We start from the raw sequence: 19,537 nt of genomic DNA on the forward strand, positions 1-19,537 counted from the left end.
CTTTCTAATGTGTATGTGAAATTACTATTCCCTAAAACCAGCCTGCAAGCTATGACGTTTTCCCTGGGCCCCTTACAAAGCTATAGTAGCTAGATATTACCACCAGAATTTCTTGGTTTGCCTTATTGGTGCAGCCATTACAAAGCCAAATAATGGTATCCTACTTTGATCACTCCTTGTACTGTGGAAGGCAAAACTTGTTTTCATTTGGTATTGCATACTGCAGGGTTATGATCTCTGTCAGGTTTTTTTTTACCATTTATGTCCCATTACAGAGATGTCCCTTTACATTCATGCCCCATACCCAAAACGGGAAGCTAGAGGAGATACTACCAAAGTGAAGGAATTTCTGGTTGTCATTAGAATTAGTGTCCAATTTGGAAGATTTCTCCCTCTATTACTGTACTGGGAACAACCCATAATTTGGGATTGTCATTCACTTAGAGAGATTTACCCTATTTGTCATGTTTATTGCTTTGACCATAACGGGGGGGCACAGACGGGGATAAAACCCTGACAGTTATTCTAATCCTGCTCCACGTTTTCCAAAGCTTTATTTATACTTTAAATAAACAACCATAGAATGAATCTGCAAAATGTCACATTTGTTCCTCTTACTTGATCAGCATACTTGTGGTTCAGACAGTATCAAAGCTGAGCTCCACATAAGAGACAATTAGCATTTGGCAGTGACTTTACAGGTTTCAGACATGCATATCATAATTGATGTTTGCATGACCCGCAAAGTAAATCTAGTCAATATAAGGTTATTTAACTATGTTAGCATTCCATACAGTGTTTTGTAAGCCTTACACAACAATCCTTATTCTTTTTTTGTAACCTAGAATGTGAAGCAGATTAGACAGAAAACAAACAATGCATCATTCAATAATTAAAAAAAAAACTCACATTTAAACCCATTCAAAGCTTATCAGCTCTCAAGACTTCTTGAGATACCAAGTCCCTTGTGTCCAGTACATTGCTGAAAAGTCCTGTTTTTATAAGAATTGTGAAATCATAGACTTCCTTCTATTGAAGCAGTACTTAAGAGACTAGTTCCCAGCCCAAAGTCCTAATAGTTGACCTGGCTGAGGAAAGAATACAAATCTGGGGTCATGGCTTTTCTGAGTCCCAATCCCTGTGGAGTACTCCATATTGTTTGGTGAAACGAAGTGTGATTTATGTTTGGCGTTTCTTTTGGTTTCAGTAACTGTAAGTGGAAATTGAGTAAGTTCTGAACTGTTGGTAAGAGCTAGTCAAGAAGGTAAAGGAACAGTCAGTATCCTTTATGTTCAAGTTACGTGTGTAACCAAGTGCTGTTACGTATGTGTTGATCCAGAAATCTGACTTAATTTCAAAGGAATGTGGTTTTTTTTGTGTGTTTTTTTTTTTGTACTGCAATTTGTTTAATTCAACATGTAATTGATTTGTGGCTGTAGTTTTCCACAGATGTAGGCCACATGTAGACAAGTGAATAAGCTGCTGTGTGTGAAAGTGACTAAATGCCATATCTGGATGTAGCAGCACTCTGCATTCAGGGGTAGCATTTTTGGGCAGCAGCTAATAGTCCAGTTTGTATGCAGCCATAGCACAAAGTCTGCATGCAGGGCTAGTCTGAGCCTCTAATCTTATGTAATTGCTTGGATGAGCAGTCGCATATAGCAGTAGCACCAGCCTTTCTGATGTACAAATCCAGCCTTTGGCCACATGCAGTGTGTACATGGGGCGGAGGTTTTTCCACTGCATATTCTTGTATTCTGAACTGGGCCCATGGACCAGGTTTCCTATACAACAGCGTGAGCACACCCGGTAGCAAGCCTGATAATAGACAGTAGTGCAGACTCCATGAGAACACCAGGCATGACATAAAGGTAATCTTTGATTACTTTATATCCAAATTTAAGTGAATTTCTGAAAGCTGAACGTGTTTTTTTTTTAAATTATTATTATTATTATTATTTGTTGGATCTGTTGGCACAGTTCTGTTTGTCTTGTTCCCTACCATTATCATTCATTGGTGATGTTCTGGGGGTCTATGAATATCAAGCCTGTGTCCTGTACTTGAAATTTTGACTTGCCTGTAAATTGCATATCTTGATGTACAGCACAGGACACCATCTGTTACTTTAAAATGCTTGCTAAACCAGAGGACTCTGTGAAGAAGGGTTATAGGGGATGCCCAGGCGGTATAGCTTCATAAGCTTTGCCAGTGTCCAATCACTTAAAGGTACAAGCCTATAACCTAGGGACTATGAATACTCAGCCTGTGTCCTATACTGTACTGATGTGGCAGTACAGGTCAGTCAAATTCACTTTTCCTTTTCATACATCATGGGACACTAATATTCATTACCTGCTGGGTTTTACTACATCTCCAGGTGAATGGACACTGGTAGACCAAAGGTCTTTAGACAATAAGTGATCCCATATATAACCCCTCCCACACAGGAAGCACTTCAGTTTTTTACCAGTATCTGCTAGGTGGCTGGCACGGTGTGTTTGAGCCCTCTAGTCCCACAAACGGTTCTTAAATGAATCAAGGGATTGACCGTTCAGATCCATTTGACATAGGCTTTATATGCTTAGATAAATAATATTCGAGCCTTGCAAAGAAGACTCTAGATCCTGCGTGGTTTTCCCAGTAATGCGGCCTCCAGGCGCTGGACCCTGCAAAGTGGAATCCTGGACACTACAGCGCTAAGGCATTTCTGCAGGGTGCTGTACAGGTCTAAGGGAGTGGACCCTAAACATGAAAAGGGTTCCCAGTCCTTAAGTGACAGGAAACAACCTGATGGGTGAAGTTTGGCCTCTTAGTTTCTAAACTGCCCTTTTACTTATTGTGTGGTGTCCCAGTGATTGTAACAATCAGTCAAGATAGCTAGAGGCTGAACACGTGTGTGGTGAACGTACAAGGGAGTTTTAGGCTAGTTGTGGGTGTTTGCAAAGTGTATATATTTTTTATTTTATTTTTTTGCTTGTCTGGCTGTTTTTTACCTGTATGATGCCGCATGTGCGTTCGCAAGAGTGCCTATGTGCTCAACAGTTGTTTGGCGGCCATGGCGCATGTGCATTCGCAAAAGCACCATTGGACTTCGCGTGTGCCATGGCTGCCAAACATATGGCTGTTTCACTGCACATGAGCAGTAGTCTTTATCTGGGCTCATGAAGATTTGCGTCAAATACAGCCACGCCTATTCACCGGGACAGCGTGCGTGCTCAGAACGTTCCGGCGGACACCCAGTTTATTTAAGCTGTGTAGTCAAAGCATGTGGTTCTTCCAGAAGGCAGCTGCGGGACACAGAGCAGGCTCTGAACAGACACCTGCAGCAGTTCATTTCTCCTTACTCGGGTCACATGAGTCACCAAGTGTTGCTTGGCAGGCTAAAGGTGCTTAGCAGGATTGTTACATAGGGGCTTGGTGAGCCCTATTAAAGGGTCTCCCTTCTTAGGTGGTTCAGTACTACACCCAAGTACTCCTTTTGTGGCTGGTAAATGTCTTCAAAAAAGTTGAGCTGGACTAACACTACAGGGAAGGGCACACCTATGTCGTCAGTAGTTCCTGATGAACCCAGTTGTATCCCCTGAAGGACCAGAGGCTTCCGGGCAATCTGAGCCACTGTACCTTTCTGGTATTGTGCCTACAGTCAACGCTTCTGCTTCACCCTTTATCACCAAGGATGAACTCTTCTCCAACCTAGCCAGGTTAAAGCACAGGATTGCTGGCATGATTGCCTCCTTCCCGCAGGGTGGCAAGAAGCGTGACAGATCCGCCTCCCCAGAGCCTCTTAGTCTGGAGCAGGAATGGGTTGAGGATGGGGAAGAGCTTAAAGCTCAGGATTCTGTGGAGGACTCGACAGATGAGTCTGCCTCCGAGCAATATGAACAAGAAGATATGCAGTTGGTGTCTGCCTCTCAGCGGCAGAGGCTTTTGATCCTGACTCTGATCAAAATGGTTCATTCTGCCTTTAAGTTGCCTCTTGCAGAGGTGACTGAACCCCTCCTTGTCCTCCTTTGGGATACCTAAGCCCTCTTCAGGCCGCATAGGCTTTCCCACTACATCCCCTGTTGGAACAGGTGGTGTATGTCAATTAGGAACATCCTGACAGGATTTTTTATCTTCCTAAAGAGGTTTTAGTTTTCCCTTTTATGTCCCATGGATGAAAAGTTTGTTAAAAAAATTGATCATGCCAGTCGTAGTCTCGCAGTCTCTTCCTGAAACAAAACTTTGTCCGGTAGTTAACACACAGGGCTTGTAAGACCCTGTTGACAAAAAATTGGAGTCATTATTAAAGGCTTCCCTTTTCTTTGGCCAGTTCAGCTATTCAACCAGCTGTTGCAGCAATTGTTATCTACCAGTCTGTAAAGGATCAGGTCAAATAGCCTGATAGACCTGACCAGGAGGATGATCTGCCTGAAAGTAAGATAGATATTTCTCGAGTGCTGTGTTTTGCAGTTGACACCTTCAAGGATTCAATACAGCAGTATTGGCTCTCTTGTCTATACATATGTGCAGACTTTTGTGGCTTAAGAACTTGTAAAAGGTTATTGGCAGGTTTCCCTTTTCATGGGAAACGTTTATTTGGTGATCATTTGGACAAATACATCCAAAAGATTTCTGGAGGGAAGAGTTCTCTACTTCCTGTGAAGAAAAGCACCAGACATTCCTCGTTTAAAACCTCAGAGATGTCAAAGGGGTTCCACCGCCAACAGGACACTATGGGCAGGCCGCAGGGCTAGAAGAAACCCTGGGTCCAAATTTCTTCTAAACCCAGCACCATGCCCTCCTTTTGATAGGTGCCCCCACACCATTGAGGCTGCTTCACTTTGTAGACATTTGGAGTACAATAATTCAGGACGAGTGGGTCACCTCAATTTTATATCTTGTGGCTACAAGCTGGAGTTGTGGGGGGTTCCCCCTCAGAGGTTTTTAAGATCCAGCATTCCCTCGAACCCTCCAAAAATAAACTAATTGCTTCAAGCTTTACATCATCTAGTGCATCAAGGAGTGATTGTAGAGCTTCCTTTATTCTAAAGGGGCACACAGTTTTACGCAAACCTGTTTATGGTTCAGAAACCAAACGGGGACACAAGGCCCATTTTGGACCGAACATCCCTGAACAAATATCTACTGATAGTCCTTTCAGATGGAGTCTGTCCGCTCAATAGTAGCCTCACTCCAGAGGGGAGACTTTCTAGCCTCCATCGATATAAAAGACACGTATTTACATATACCTATCTTTCAGCCTCATCAGAGGTTTCTATGTTTTACAATAGAGGAACGGCATTTTCAGTTTGTGGGTCTGCCCTTTGGGCTTGGTACAGCTCCCTGGGTGTTCACAAAGGTCCTAGCACCAGTACTGGGTCTTTTAAGGGCCCAAGGGATCCTGGTGCACAGGTATCTGGATGACCTCCTGCTCAGAGATCACTCATTACAAGCTCTAGAACAGACCATAATATGCACAGTGCGGTATGTAAAAAGTTTAGGCTGAATCATAAATACCGAAAAGTCAGCCTTGAAACCAGCCCAAAGTCTGAAACATTTGGGTCTGATGCTAGATACGGTTCAAGCAAGAGTATTCTTGCCACCTGCAAGGATCTGTGCCCTGAAGATTCAGGTGCGTCGGATAACGGGCACCAGACAACTCTTGATTTGGCTCTGTGTGAGTCTTCTAGGGAGGATGGTATCCGCCTTCGAGACAGTGCCTTATGCCCAGTTCCATTCCAGGCCTTTACAACAAGACATCTTGGCTTGGAACAGAAGAGGACAAGCCCTGGATTATCCAATGTGCTTATCTTCTCGGGCATGCTTAAGCCTAAACTGGTGGTTGCAGGATCAGAACCTCTCTAAAGGGAAAATCCTTTCTCCCGCTAATTTGGAGAGTACTGACTACAGATTCCAGTCTCTCAGATTGGGGAGCGACCCTAGAAGGGCTCACAGCTCAGGGGTAATGGTCAGGGACAGAACAGATCCTGCCCATCTACGTCCTGGAATTACAGGCAGTACATCTTGCCCTATGGTCCTGGAGGGTGGAGCTTTAGGACTGCCCCATTAGGGTTCAGTCCGACAATGCCATTGCAGTGGTCTATTTAAACCACCAAAGCCGTACCAGGAGTCATTCAGCTCTGAAGGAGGTGAACCATATACTAGCATGAGCAGAGGGACTTGTGCTGATTCTATCGGCAGTCCATATCCTGGGAGTAGAGAACTGGAAGGCAGATTATCTCAGCAGCCCGCAGATCTGCCGAGGGGAGGGAAATGGTCCCTACACCCAGGGGTGTTCCAGGAAATTTGCCAGCCTTGGGGATGGCCAGAGGTCCAACCTATTGGCATCCAGGTTCAACAACATGCTACAGCAATTTGTGTCCCAAACATGGGATCCTCTGGCAATCAGCAATGCTCTGATCATTACATGGAGCCGGTACTCCCTGGTTTATGCTTTCCCTCCAATCCCTCTCCTACCACATTTGTTGCACAAGTTTGAGAGAGGGGGTTCCAGCTATTTTGGTGGCACCAGAGACTGGCAATAGACGGGACATGGACGCTTCCATGTCCCCCCGTTCTAGTGTCTCAAGGTCCTATATTCCACCCCAATTTACAATTTCTTAATTTGACGGCATGGCTTTTGAAGCCAGGGTGCTGAAGGACCGTGACATCTCGGGACAAGTAGTGTCTACCCTAGCGAATGCTAGAAAAGCTGTCACTAGAAAGATTTATCATAAAGTCTGGAAAACTTATATTGTTTGTTGTGAAACAAAAGAATGGCATCCTCCGAAGTACGTGATTGGGAGAATTCTCTTTTCTACAGTCAGCTGTGGAAATCAAATTGGCTTTGAGTACAATCAGAGATCAAGTTTCGACCCCCATCAGTGTTCTTCCAAAGGCCTTTAGCCTCCCATTCACTGATCCGAACCTTTATGCAGCGGGCAACTCGCTTGCTTCTCCCCATTAGGTCACCTATGTGTCCTTGGGATTTGAACTTGGTGCTGTCTGTGTTACACAAACAACCATTTGAACCTATCGAGGAAATTCCATTAGACCTGCTGTCACACAAGATAGACTTCCTGATGGCCATCACCTTGGCTAGAAGGGTGTTTAAGTTGGCAGTCCCTTTGTGCAGAGAACCATACTTGATCCTTCACCATGACAGGGTCGTATTTTGACCTGTTTCTTCCTTTTTGCCAAAATTAAATTGGAACATTATTTTGCCTTTTTTTTTTTTTTTTTCCCTCTCAGCCTCGCTCAACGGAAGAGAGGCGACTGCATTCTTTGGACGTTGTCCAGGCAGTCTAGGTTTATTTGTCTAGATCTCCAGAGATTTTTTTGTTTTACCAAAAGGACCCAAGAAGGGGCAGGCAGCTTCCAAGGCTTCCATTGCTAATTGAGTCAGTCAATTGATCATTCAGGCCTACAGTCTGAAACAAATCTCCTCCCTTAGGGTGAGAGCTCATTCTACCAGGGATGTAGGAACCTCCTAGGCTTTTCTCCAGCAGGTATCTGTGGCTCAAATTTGTAAGGCTGCTACCTGGTCTTCATTGCATACATTCACAAAATTTTATCAAGTGGATGTTCGCGCAGCCGATAATTCGGTTTTCGACTAGAGTATGCTGCAGGCTGCTGTATAAGTTCTAATGGCTATTGTTTCGCAGGGTGTCTCCCTTCCCTCAAGGCTATTGCTCTGGGACATCTCAGCAGGTAATGAATATTAGCCTGACTCTTGTGTCCCATGATGTATGAAAAAGAAAATAGTATTTTTTTTTTCATCATACTTACCTGTAAAATCATTTTCTTTGAGTACATCATGGGACACAGATCTCCCCTCTTTTTTAAGGATTCAGTGCTTGCTACAAAACTCAAGTGCTTCCTTTTGTGGGAGGGGTTATATAGGAGACCACTTCCTGTTTAAAGACCTTTTGGTCTACCAGTGTCCATTCACCTGGAGATGGAGTATAACCCAGCAGGTAATGAATATTAGCCTTACTCTGTGTCCCATGACGAAAAAATTTCCGGTACATGTTTATCTAAAATTTGGGGATGACAACTTATCTAGTTAGGGTGGGCTCAGGCGTGTTCAGATCATACCCGTCTGGAAGCCCATACTGCACATCCTTAGTCATAGGCAGTGATGCATTTCCTGTGCCGCGACTGCACATACACATGCTGCCTATGATTAGCGATGTGCAGTTATGGCTTCCTGGCTGTTACTAACCAAACACGCCTGAGCCCATCATTACTCTTCCTAGCAGTCATTCACCATTCTTGCTCTACAAACAATGTTCTGGCACTGAGCGAATACCTCTCCTTCCATTCCTGCACTGGCTTTTATTGTACACCAGATAAAAATCCGATTCCTGGTTTTGTAATGCTTTGAGTTAATTGAATATTGCCATCACTACACTTTTATCACAGCTTCCGCTTCAAAAAGTCCTACCTGTTGTGTTTGAAAATCTATATTTTAATTTTACCCTTACCTGTTGCTTGGGAATAAGACACTTTATTTTATGCTAACCATACATGTTTCTTTGCAGTGGGCATTTGGTGTAACATTGTGGGAGCTGATGACACTGGGCCAAACTCCTTATGTTGACATTGATCCTTTTGAAATGGCTGCTTACCTTAAGGACGGCTACAGAATTGCTCAGCCAATCAACTGTCCTGATGAACTGTAAGTATGTTACCTGCTCATAAAACTGGTACATTTGCTTTTAAAATCAAGGTCAGCCAAGCACTTGCCATGTGGTTTTCAAAGTCTATGCATTATGTATTTTCATAGGTGGATCATTCAGTTTTAGCAGGCGGATTTTACCTTTTTGGACTATATAGTTGAGCTGCTAGATTAATCATTAAGACTCAAGATCGTTGTTCTTTCCCCCTTGCTGTCTTAACAGTATTTTCCCAATTCTATGCAGAGTTCTCTGCTCAAGTGACAATGCTATGTGCCCGTTCACACGGGGCGACACGACTTGCAGCGTGACTCACAGACGCGACCTGCACACGACTTCAGCAGTGAATACTGTATAGAAGTCAATGCAAGTCGCCTGAAGTCGCCTCAAAAATAGTACAGGAACCTTTTTCTAAGTCAGATCGACTTGAGTCGCTCCTATTCGAATGGTTCCATAGTACAGAACGGAGCGTGACTTGTCAGGCGACTAAGTCGCCTGACAAGTCGCGGTAGTGTGAACTGGCACTTAGTCTGCTAAGTTTTCACAACATTCCTCAGCTGCTGTGCAAACTATAAACATTGTAATGTTTTGTTCTTTAGATCAAAGGAATGAGCTTCAGTCAGTAAAAGAGGGACGTTTAGCCACTTAAAGACCAAACCTTTTTCTGACACTTGTTGGTTTTAAGTTAAAATTATTATTTTTTACTAGAAAATTACTTAGAAAACGAAACAGTAAAGTTAGCCCAATTTTTTTGTATAATGAGAAAGATGTTACTCCGCTAGAATCGTGATCTTTATTCTAAGCAAAAAAAATAGTGATTCTCATTTTTCCCAGAATCGTGCCGCTCTACCATATAGGGGCTAAGCATCTGACTAGGGTTCACAGATAACCACTGGTTCACCCCACTGTTGTAAGATTTAGTTTTACTTTCATGGATACAACTCATATCTTCTGGTTGACCCCACTTTTGTAATGATTAATATTAATATTGTGGAAGCAGCACTAACCTTTCAAATCTCTGTCACCACACAGGTTTGCAGTTATGGCATGTTGTTGGGCTCTGGACCCAGAAGAAAGACCCAAGTTTCAACAGCTGGTACAATGTCTAACTGAATTCCACTCAGCGCTTGGTGCCTATGTCTGAGACCAGCCTGATGATCGCTGGGAATATCACACAGCATGGACTAGACTGACCTCCTCCTCCTGTATAAAGCTCTCACAACACAGTGCCTTAGGGATCATATGTTACCCTCAGTTTTTAAACTTTCCCTGTAAGATACTTTTATATCCAGTATTTTTTAGCTATTAGATTTTGTTTTTTCCTGGAACTTGTCAGGAGTAAACACTACACCATGAAACACAATATAGCTTTCGTTCCAGGAGCAAAACACTATTTTTTTTTTCTTTGACAAGGGACATTCTTGATGCTATACAGACATTTGTACTTTATAAATAATGGACTTTTTAAACTATCTCCTTTGTTACTTTTTTTTAATATATAGGACTGTGTATTTTTTTTTTTATATTTGTTATGTTTTGATGTCTTTAAGATGCATTGTTCCTTTGTAAAAGGGTGAAAAGATAAGTTATAACACTTGACAATGCCTCGTCATGTATACTTATTTACATATTGTGACGCAGCAGTTCACTTTGTACAGAAAAGTTATATTTTCATGTTCTGTTCTGCTCACACAGCATTTCTATTTCAGATGCAAGGTACACTGTGCTGTTACAAAAACCTGGAATAAGTCTGGTTTTTGTAGCAGCAATATGGATATGGTACAGTCTGGTTAGCATGTGTGCTTGATGTGTTATTTCATTTTACGAAGTGCCAACACTAAATATTTGTTATCGTTGCTCTCGAAAACTGACCTGTCAGTTGATGTTTATAGGAGCAACATTTTTTTCTTTGTGTTGCTAAATGTGTACAGCTATTGGGTTTGTACAGTTGGAACCACAGTGGTGGTACACTTTTATAGTGAGGTCCCAGTCATTGTCATTGTGGTAGTGAACAATCCAGATCCAAAATTCAGCCATTCTTGTTGGAAACTGGGTGAAATATACAGTAAAAGTTTCTGCAGCATACTGTCGGCTTGTCTCAAAGTTGCATTGCTGCTATTCAGGTTTCCTTGCGGTGCATCCATGAATGTGGTGTCTCAAGCCTAGTACACAATATACGTTTTGTGGGTTCTTTGTTTTTGTTTTTTTTTACATCCCAGTGGTTGGCTGAGAGTGCTGATTGGGAGCTGGTCGGCTGCTGGTTTTCCGGCATGCTCGTCCAACAGAAGCCAGCCTAGCTCCCTTAAACAAGGGGCCGAATGTCAGGCTTTTTTATTTAACTGCCCAATGTCACCTGCCATTAGGCCTGTGTGCACATGTAGATGTAAATGGGCCCATAGACTTTCCCCTTTTCTTTCACACTAAACTGCTGCACATAGATTTGAACCAACCACATTTTTTCTTGACATGCATTTTCATACAGGAACAGCAAGAGTGTTGCTGCCACAAAACCTACAAAATATGGAATTTGCAATTGAAGAACCTTCTAAAAATGATGTTCACCTGGCTTTTGACCTTTTGAGTCACTAACCTGTGCAGTTGCTGAACATCAGAGGGAAAAAAGTTATATACATACTTGTTTTGGGTTTGTCACTTCAAGTTTTGAAGCCGGGGGTGAGGATAACATCCAAGTAGCTGACTTTTATGGTAGGAAAGATCACCAGTGGCAGCCTCCATATTTCCTTCACGATGGGATTTTCTTTTAAAACGTATGCTTTTATTCCCTTGATGGAGCCCACGGCAACGCTTATCCTCATGTCTTGCTTTTTTAGTTCGGATACAACCAAGGGGACCAGTCACAAAAATTGCAAGGGTAGGCGACCTGTTTAGTACACTACAGAAACTTTTGTCAGGGGACATCTTGCACCTGTAGATTTTCGGCAGCATGGAGAAACAGAGTAAGGCTTACTCAGTGCAAAAAAGTGATATTTGAAGTGCAATAACCCACAGCAGCCCATCAAACTGCCTTTTGATTAAAAAAAAAAAGAAATAAAAAAAAATAAGCTGTTTGCTGTACTTGTTTCATTCCATATAGCACCACCTTGATTACCTTATTTCTGATGTGGGGAAATTCTTGGTAAAGGAATTGCCACCGACTGGAATCTGTTGGAATAGGATATGGGAGCTGACTTGCTTTTAAAAGTGCATACTTGGAGGCTGTCAACCTTAAATGCTAAGTTCACCTTTGGAACATGGTACATGTTACACCTGTATTTAGGGCATGGGTGTCCAACCTGGGGCCCTGCAGCTGTTGCAGAACTAGAAGTCTTATCATGCCTCTGCCTTTGGGAGTCATGTTTGTAACAGTCAGCTTTGCAATGCCTCATAGGTCCTGTAGTTCCGCAACACCTGGAGGGCCACAGGTTGGAGACCCATGATTTAGGGTATAACATGTAACTTGTTCCAGCGATCTGTGAATGAGGAGACTACAAGCCCCGTCTTCCCCCGTTGCAGACAGACTTGTAGTTCTCAAGTGGACTGCGAGGGCACTGGTGAGCCCTCTTGTAGTCCGCTGACCACTATTGCCAGCTTTCTAACAGCCCGTATGGAGGTGCAAGCAGCTGCAGTCATGTCTGCAGGGGCCTGACATTGCACCACTTATCCACCCCAATGCTTTGCAGGCTTCTGTAGAAGTAAAAATACATGCACCATTTTTTTCCCTGCAAAAATATGCGCATTTATTTTTTCCTGTCTGGTGAGGAACCTAGAACAAGCATGTTCCAAAGGCTAATTAATATATTCCTGCTCTGACTGATTCATTTTGTGATTATACATTTTCACGTCGCCACTGCTTCTTGTTGAATATGCCTTTAAATATCACTTAGGCGTTTAATGATGATTTCACAAAGTTCTATTGCTAATCGATATCTTTATCTTGCTAAGATTATAGATAAACCCCCATTATGTTAGAAGACACTGTTGGACAATTTTGTACAAATTTCCTTTTGTCCAAAATCGTGAGTCTAATAGGTTGTACAGTTGGTGATTTTGTTTTCATCCAGTGATGCATGAAATCACGCTCCAAATACAAGTACCAAATTGTCTGCCAACCAATTACTCGGCATAATGCATGGAAGGCTTCCAAATTGGTTTTACCAGTGTTATGTTGAATGAAAGAGTCTGAACATTAGCGTGCGGGAAAGATACATTTCATGGGATTGTGTATATATTTTAAATAAAAACTTTTTACAAAACCTGTCTGATTCATATTGCCCGCAGCAAAGTTTACCTTTCAGAGTTTTTATTCTTAATTTAAAACAAAACGCCCACCAAAAATAACAAGATAACATGAATAGCTTATTAGGACATATTCAGCTTCAATCCAGATATTTCCTACAGTACATTTTTTTTTTTTTCCCCTTCCTGTTGCTATACACTGATTAGCCATAACATGACCTGCCACCATAACCTGTCAGTGCATGGACTCCATTAGACCTCTGAAGGTATGCTGTGGTATTTGACACCAGGCTGTGAGTAGAAGATCTTTTAAATCCTGTAAGTTGAAAGGTGGGGCCTCCATGGATCGGACTTGTTTCTCTTTTGTTCATTGATGGACACAGCTCCTTTTAAATCTTGACCTTAGGGTTATATCGCCACCTTCAGGAGAGGACTAGGCAGAACATGTAAAAACAGCAAAACTGCACAACACTACCCAGGAGATGGTCCCACTGGCTATAAACCCTCACTCTGCTTCCTGCAGCTCAGTTTTTTTTTTCTGCCTAGTGGAGAAGGACCTGGCTCCGAGGGGACCTTTGGTCCTGGGAATTTTTTTATTTTTTCTACAATTTTGATCCTGTGATCTACAATCAACAGCCGGGCTGAATGACAGGCTGGATAATATAGATCCTTGTAGTCTCCCCAGCCTGGCCATCGAGCGTGAGCAGACCCTAGCTACGTGATGGCTTGGCCACGGCATGGCCCTTTCTGGTCCAGGGGCGGTCGGTGGGCTATATGCTCCGGGGCACACATATGACCAGGCTACTGCTGTCAGTGTGCCGTGGCGGACAGCCACCCCTTGCTGATGGGTCTGTGTTAGAATGCATCCAGCGGTCCCGACAGAAGGGGTAAGTACGGCTCCACTTGCCGCGCCAGGATGGAGCAGATGGGCATTCCCTGGGAGGTCGACTAGGGGGTGTCTCACTCTCTCCCTTTCTTCTCTCCCTGTCCCTCATTCCCTCCACCCCCTGTTGGGGCTGCTGTGTGACTGGGCATGAGGCGCGGTGCATGTTCCTGGCCGGGAGGCTCCAGGCCTTGGCGGGGGGTTGCGATGGCTGTTAGGGTTCCTTCCTCCTTTCCCTGTTTTTCTGGCCACGGCGAAGTGTTCAGGCTCCGGTCCGTGGCCATTTTCCTGTAGCGTCAGTGTATTACTGTCAGACATTTCCTAGAAGGTTCGGCAGCCATTTTCTCTGAGGTTCTTTTGCTAGAATGGCCGGCGGCCATTTTCTTGTAGCCTCAGCATGGTTTACCTCTAGCGCTGGTGACTGTATGCTTCCAGAACGGCGCATTTTTTACTCAGAACACTTTTTGTGATTGACACAGGGCAGAGCAGACGTCGGCAGCACAGTACTCTGTCATGGTGGTGAGTCCTGCGGGGGGCCCCTCAGTCTGCGAGCAGCTGTGAGGAGGGTGCTATTTTGTGTCCCTTGCCTTAAGTCCCTGAGTAGTGACAGGCGAGTGAGGGTCAGCATGGCATCAGAAGCTGGCGCTTCTTCCATAGACATCCCTGCTATTGCAACCGGCTCACCTGCCCAAAATGCGGTGCCTATGGACTTTGTCGGCAGGCCTGGTGTCCTTTGTTGCCAGGGTGGAGGCGGCGTGCGGGCTCAAGGTGAGCTAAACACACACCACCCAGTCTTCTGAGGAAAGCTCTGATTCAGACTGGCCCTGCTGTGACTGGCGGCCCCTGTTCTGATGCGTCAGAGGATGCGGACCATGACCGTTCGGACAGTGAGAATGACTGTCTGGGTTAGCGCAGTTAGCTAGTAGGAGCACTTCTCACAGCGGTGTGGGATACCCTGAAGATGCAGGATACAGCAGGGGCATCTGCAGAGGTGGCGGTCCCTTTTGGGTGCTGCAAACCGGCCTCCACGCCCAATGTGTTTCCTTGTTTCACTTATTTTGATAAGTTCATTTACAAGGAATGGGGAAGCCTGCAATGGGCCTTTTCAGTCCTAAGAAGAATGGTGGTGTGTTACCCTTTTGAGGAGAGCCTCCTGAGAAAATGGGCACCTTGGTATCCGGGTTGAATAAAGTAACCACGATTCCGGCAGAAGGGAACTCCTGCCTTCAAGGACCCTGTCAACAGAAGGGCTGAGGCAGTGGCCCGGTCCATGTTTACGGTGCTGGGGTCAGCGTTACAACCTGTGTTGGCCACGGCCTTAGTGTCGCAGACGCTTACTGAATGGGCAAAGTTGTTGCACCATGAATTGGAGAAGCAACAGACTTCCCCAGTCTGCGTAGAACTGGCAAATCAGTTGGTGCATGGCCTTAAGTATGTCTGTGATGCGGCCCTGGATAGGGTCCTCCCTCTAGAGCAGGAGTCTCAAACTAGTGGCCCTCCAGCTGTTGCAAAGCTACAAGTCCCTTTATGCCTCTGCCCGTGAGAGTCATGCTTGTAACGGTCAGCCTTGCAATGCCTCATGGAACTTGTAGTTTTGCAACAGCTGGAGGGCTACCAGTTTGAGACCCCCTGCTCTAGAGCATCAGTATCAGCAGTGATGCTACGGCGCCTGATTTGGCTGAAATGCTGGTCTGCAGACCAGGCATCTAAAATAGCACTGGTAGATTTTCCCTTCCAAGGTGAGAGGCTATTTGGAGCCTCGCTGGATGACATTCTAAAAAAAGTTACCGGTGGGAAGAGCACGTTGCTCCTACAGTCCAGGAACGGTACGGAGCCACACCATAGTCAAGGGCCTTCTCTTTCCACTCAGTAACGGCTTTTTTCGGGTAAACGGGTAAGTGTTCCCAGTCCGACAAGGCGCCTGCTGTACAAAAGCATCCATGGTTTCGCAAGCCAAACAAGTCTTCTAGCAAAAATGTTACCGCATGGCGGTTTGCCCCGTCCGACTCCCGGGGGGGGTTGGGGGCGCCTTTGGGAGTTTGCAGCTTGGTAGACCTCCCTACTGTCGGACCAATGGGTCTGCAAACTGGTTTCAACGGGCTACAATATAACGTTTTTCTTGCCCACCAAACAGATTCTTTCCCTCACCTGCTTCCGGATCGTCGGGAGGCCTTGTTTGGGGCAGTACAGGACCTGCTACTGCGCGGGGTGATAGTACTCGTACCGACGCTGGAAAGGTTTCAGGGATTCTACTCCAATCTGCTTGTAGTCCCAAAGAAGTAAGGGGTCCGTCCAATCCTGGACCTCAAGGCCTTCAACAGTTTTGCTCCATGGTCGCTGCACTCCATCAGGGGGACTTCCTGGTGTCCCTGGACATCATGTACCCATATGCCACAGGCATCATAGGATTTTGCGATTTGCAGTTGGAAGAGCACTACCAATTTGTGGCTCTCCTTTTTTGCCTGGCATCAGCATTCCGGGTTTTCACCAAGGTGTTATCCCCAATTCTGGCATTGTTAAGGCAACATGGGATCTCAATCGTGGGTTACCTGGACGACCTCCTTCTGAGAGCAGCTTCCGCCTCAGAATTAGGGGATAATGGGGCAATCACCATGCAAACTCTCCGGGAGTTTGGTTGGGTACTGAACCTAAAAAAGTTGGTGTTGGTGCCGACTCAACGCCTGGAGTACCGGGGCTTACTGCTGGACTCTTCAGAAGCGAGAGTCTTTCTCCCTTCAGACAAGCTGCTGACTCTTCAAGCTGCTGTGAGATTATTGGCGAACAGCAGGTGGTTGTCGCTGCGTTTCTGCATGCGAGTCCTGAGTATCATGGTAGCCATTTTCAAGGCGGTACCGTACGCTCAATTTCACAGTCTTGCAAAAAGAGATTTTGTCAAAATAGGACAAATCTCAGTTATCCCTAGATTGTAATATTCAGGTGAGCCAGTTAGTCAGGGATTCCGTTCTCTGGTGGCTGAGGTCTCCGGCCCTTCGGTCTGGAAAATCGTTCCTTCCTCTCCCTTGGACTGTGATCACAACGGACGCCAGCCTGACCGGTTGAGGGGGAGTTTTGGGCGTACAGTTGGCCCAGGGCAGATGGACGTGGGAGGAATCACACCTGCTGATCAATGTGCTGCAGCTTCAGGCGATCAGAGGGTGCCTCTCCACATGATCAAAGAGGCTGCAGGGGTGTCCGGGTAGGATCCAGTCGGACACTGCCACATCGGTGGCGTATGTCAACCATCGAGGAGAAACGGGGAGCTTGGATGCAGCATGGGGGATCACTCACATCCTACAGTGGGCAGAGCAGTACTTGCCGGCCCTGTCGGCTGTATACATTCCGGGCATAGAAAAATGGCAGGCAGATTCGTCAGAGGCTGGGCCAAGGGGAATGGTTGTTGCATCCTGGGCGGACGTGTCAGACGCGTTGGTGGCATTATCGGCTGATTTATTTCCCCTCCCCCCAAAGCTCCTGCCAAGCCTGCTATGCAGAGTGGAGGCCATGGGGCTTCCGGTGATTGTGATTGGCCTCGATGTCCTTGGTACGCCGACCTAGTACGACTGGCGACGCATGTTCCTTGGCAGCTGTCGATGCGAGAGAACCTTCTGTCGCAAGGTCTGATACTTCATCCTGCTTTACCGTCGCTGGTTTTAATGGCATGGCTGTTGAAAGCCAGGTGCTATGGGACCGAGGTCTGTCAGACTTGGTAATTTCCATACGGCTGAAGGCACGGAAGTCATCTTCGTGGAAGTTTTATCATCGTATGTGGAAGGCCTACATCTCCATGTGTGAGGAGATGGGGTGGTGTCCGTGCACATACTCAGTTTCCAGGATCCTGCTGTTTTTGCAGTGAGGAGTGGATCAGAAACTTGCCTTGAGCACCATCAAGGAGCAGATATCAACCTTGGCTGTTTTCTTTCAATGTCTCTTGGCGACTCCTTCCTTGATGAGTATATTTGTACAAGGGGGTCGACCACCGCTGCCTCTGTGGGATCTGAATCGGTTCTTCAGAAACCACTGTTTGAAAATATTAGGGAGATTCTCTTGTTGACTTTCTCAGAAAGTAGTCTTTCTAGTGCCAATTACATCTGCCAGGAGAGTTTCTGAATTGGCGGCCTTGTCATGCAAGTCTCCGTACCTGGTTCTCCACAAGGATAAAGGCGGGTCTATGTCCGCAGCCCTCTCTTCTTTCGAGGGTGGTTTCGGCTTTTCATCTAAATGAGGTCATTGTGCTTCCATCCCTATGTCCTAAGCCGACACATTTGAAGGAAGTTGCCTTACATTCCCTGGTTGTGGTCCAGGCTTTACCCGTGTATCTGTCTTCTTTGGCTCCTTTCGGGAGGTCTCGGTGGCTGGTCCGAAAAAGGGTCTGACGGTCTCGTCGACCACCATCTTGTGGTAGATCAGACAGATCGTGGTTCAGGCTTATGCCTTAAAGGGGTGGGTGCCCCCCTTTCATGTTGGGGCACATTCCACCAGGGCGATTGGAACCTCCTGGGCTTTCTGACCATCAAGCGCCTGGCTCCCAGGCGTGTAAGGCTGCAATTTGGTCGTTTGTTCACACTTTCACAAATTTTACAAAATTGACGTGAGCGCATCTTCAGATGCTTGCTTTGGTTGCAAGGTTTTGCAGGCAGCTGTGTAAGGTTGCAATTCATAATTTCATTTAAGTTACAAGGTTGTTGTGAACGCATCTTCGGATGCATAAGTTGGCCGCAGGTTTTGTTGGCGGCGTTTAAGTTGGCAACTCCTCTATTGAGGTGTTCCTCTTTGTTGTGGGTGAAGTTATTTATTGGGGTTTCCACCCTTTTGTTTTTTTTTTTTTTTTTTACACTGCTTGGGGGGGGGTGTCCCTAAGGACAAGATTTAAAGGAGCTGTGTATGTCAATGAACGAAAGAAAATAGGATTTTTGTACTCGCTGTAAAATTATTTTCTCTGCAGTTCATTGACGGACACAGCACCCACCTCTCCTATTTTTGTTTGTACTGCTTTTTTAGGAACTGAGCTGCAGGAAACAGTGAGGGTTTATAGCCAGTGGGACCACCTCCTGAGTGGTGCTGTGCAGTTTTGCTGTTTTTACATGTTCTGCCTAGTCCTTTCCTTAAGGTGACAATATAACCCTAAGGTCAAGATTTAAAGGAGCTGTGTCCATTAATGAACTTTAGAGGAAAGGATTTTACGGTGAGTATAAAAATCCTATTTTTTTTTTTATTTTTTCTAGTACATCCCACAGATGCTCTATTGAATTGAGATCTGGAGAATTTGAAAGCCAAGTCACCACCTTGAGGTCATTCAACGCCAATTTAGCGGAGGCTGGGAGCTGAGCTGAAGGCAGTTTTTCATTCAGATTACGTTGTAGTTGAATAGAGTGGTATCTGCATTCTATAATTTGTTTTGGAGTTAGGTGTCCTCTATTTCTGCCAGAATACAGAATGTAAACCTGGGAGACTGACACTGTAGGCTTGGAGCAAGAGCGGCGCCGATCTGTTATGGTACCTGGAACTCAATGTTATGTTCCTTAAACCATCCTGTTTGTGGCTACACAGCCCCATACACAACAAACTGAGATGCATTGTGTATTCTGACACCTTTCTATTAGGAACCAGCTTTTTTTTTTTTTTTAATAGCAATTTGAGCTAAAGTAGCTCTTTTATTGTATTTATCTACATGGGCCAGCTTTCACTCCTTACATGCATCAATTAGTCTTGACCGCCCATGACCCTGTTCTTCCTTGGTGGGTTGTGACCGCTGCTGGT

General features: G+C 45.2%; 1 protein-coding gene across 2 annotated transcripts in view; it reads left to right on the top strand.

Annotated features, from left to right (window-relative positions):
* Window positions 1-12,914, top strand: part of RYK (receptor like tyrosine kinase) — a 242,654-nt gene extending 229,740 nt beyond the window's left edge. For both annotated transcript variants that reach the window (XM_077488654.1, XM_077488655.1), the window contains exons 14-15: window positions 8,527-8,663; window positions 9,694-12,914. In XM_077488654.1, coding sequence (XP_077344780.1) covers window positions 8,527-8,663; window positions 9,694-9,805 — 249 coding nt within the window. In that variant the 3' untranslated portion in view covers window positions 9,806-12,914. The remainder of the gene's footprint in view (window positions 1-8,526; window positions 8,664-9,693) is intronic.
* Window positions 12,915-19,537: the final 6,623 nt, after the last annotated feature.

Source organism: Lithobates pipiens, unplaced genomic scaffold, assembly GCF_037356315.1.
Source record: "Lithobates pipiens isolate NorthernLeopardFrog02 unplaced genomic scaffold, aLitPip1_a1.2 Scaffold_18, whole genome shotgun sequence".
Taxonomy (NCBI): Eukaryota; Metazoa; Chordata; class Amphibia; order Anura; family Ranidae; genus Lithobates; species Lithobates pipiens.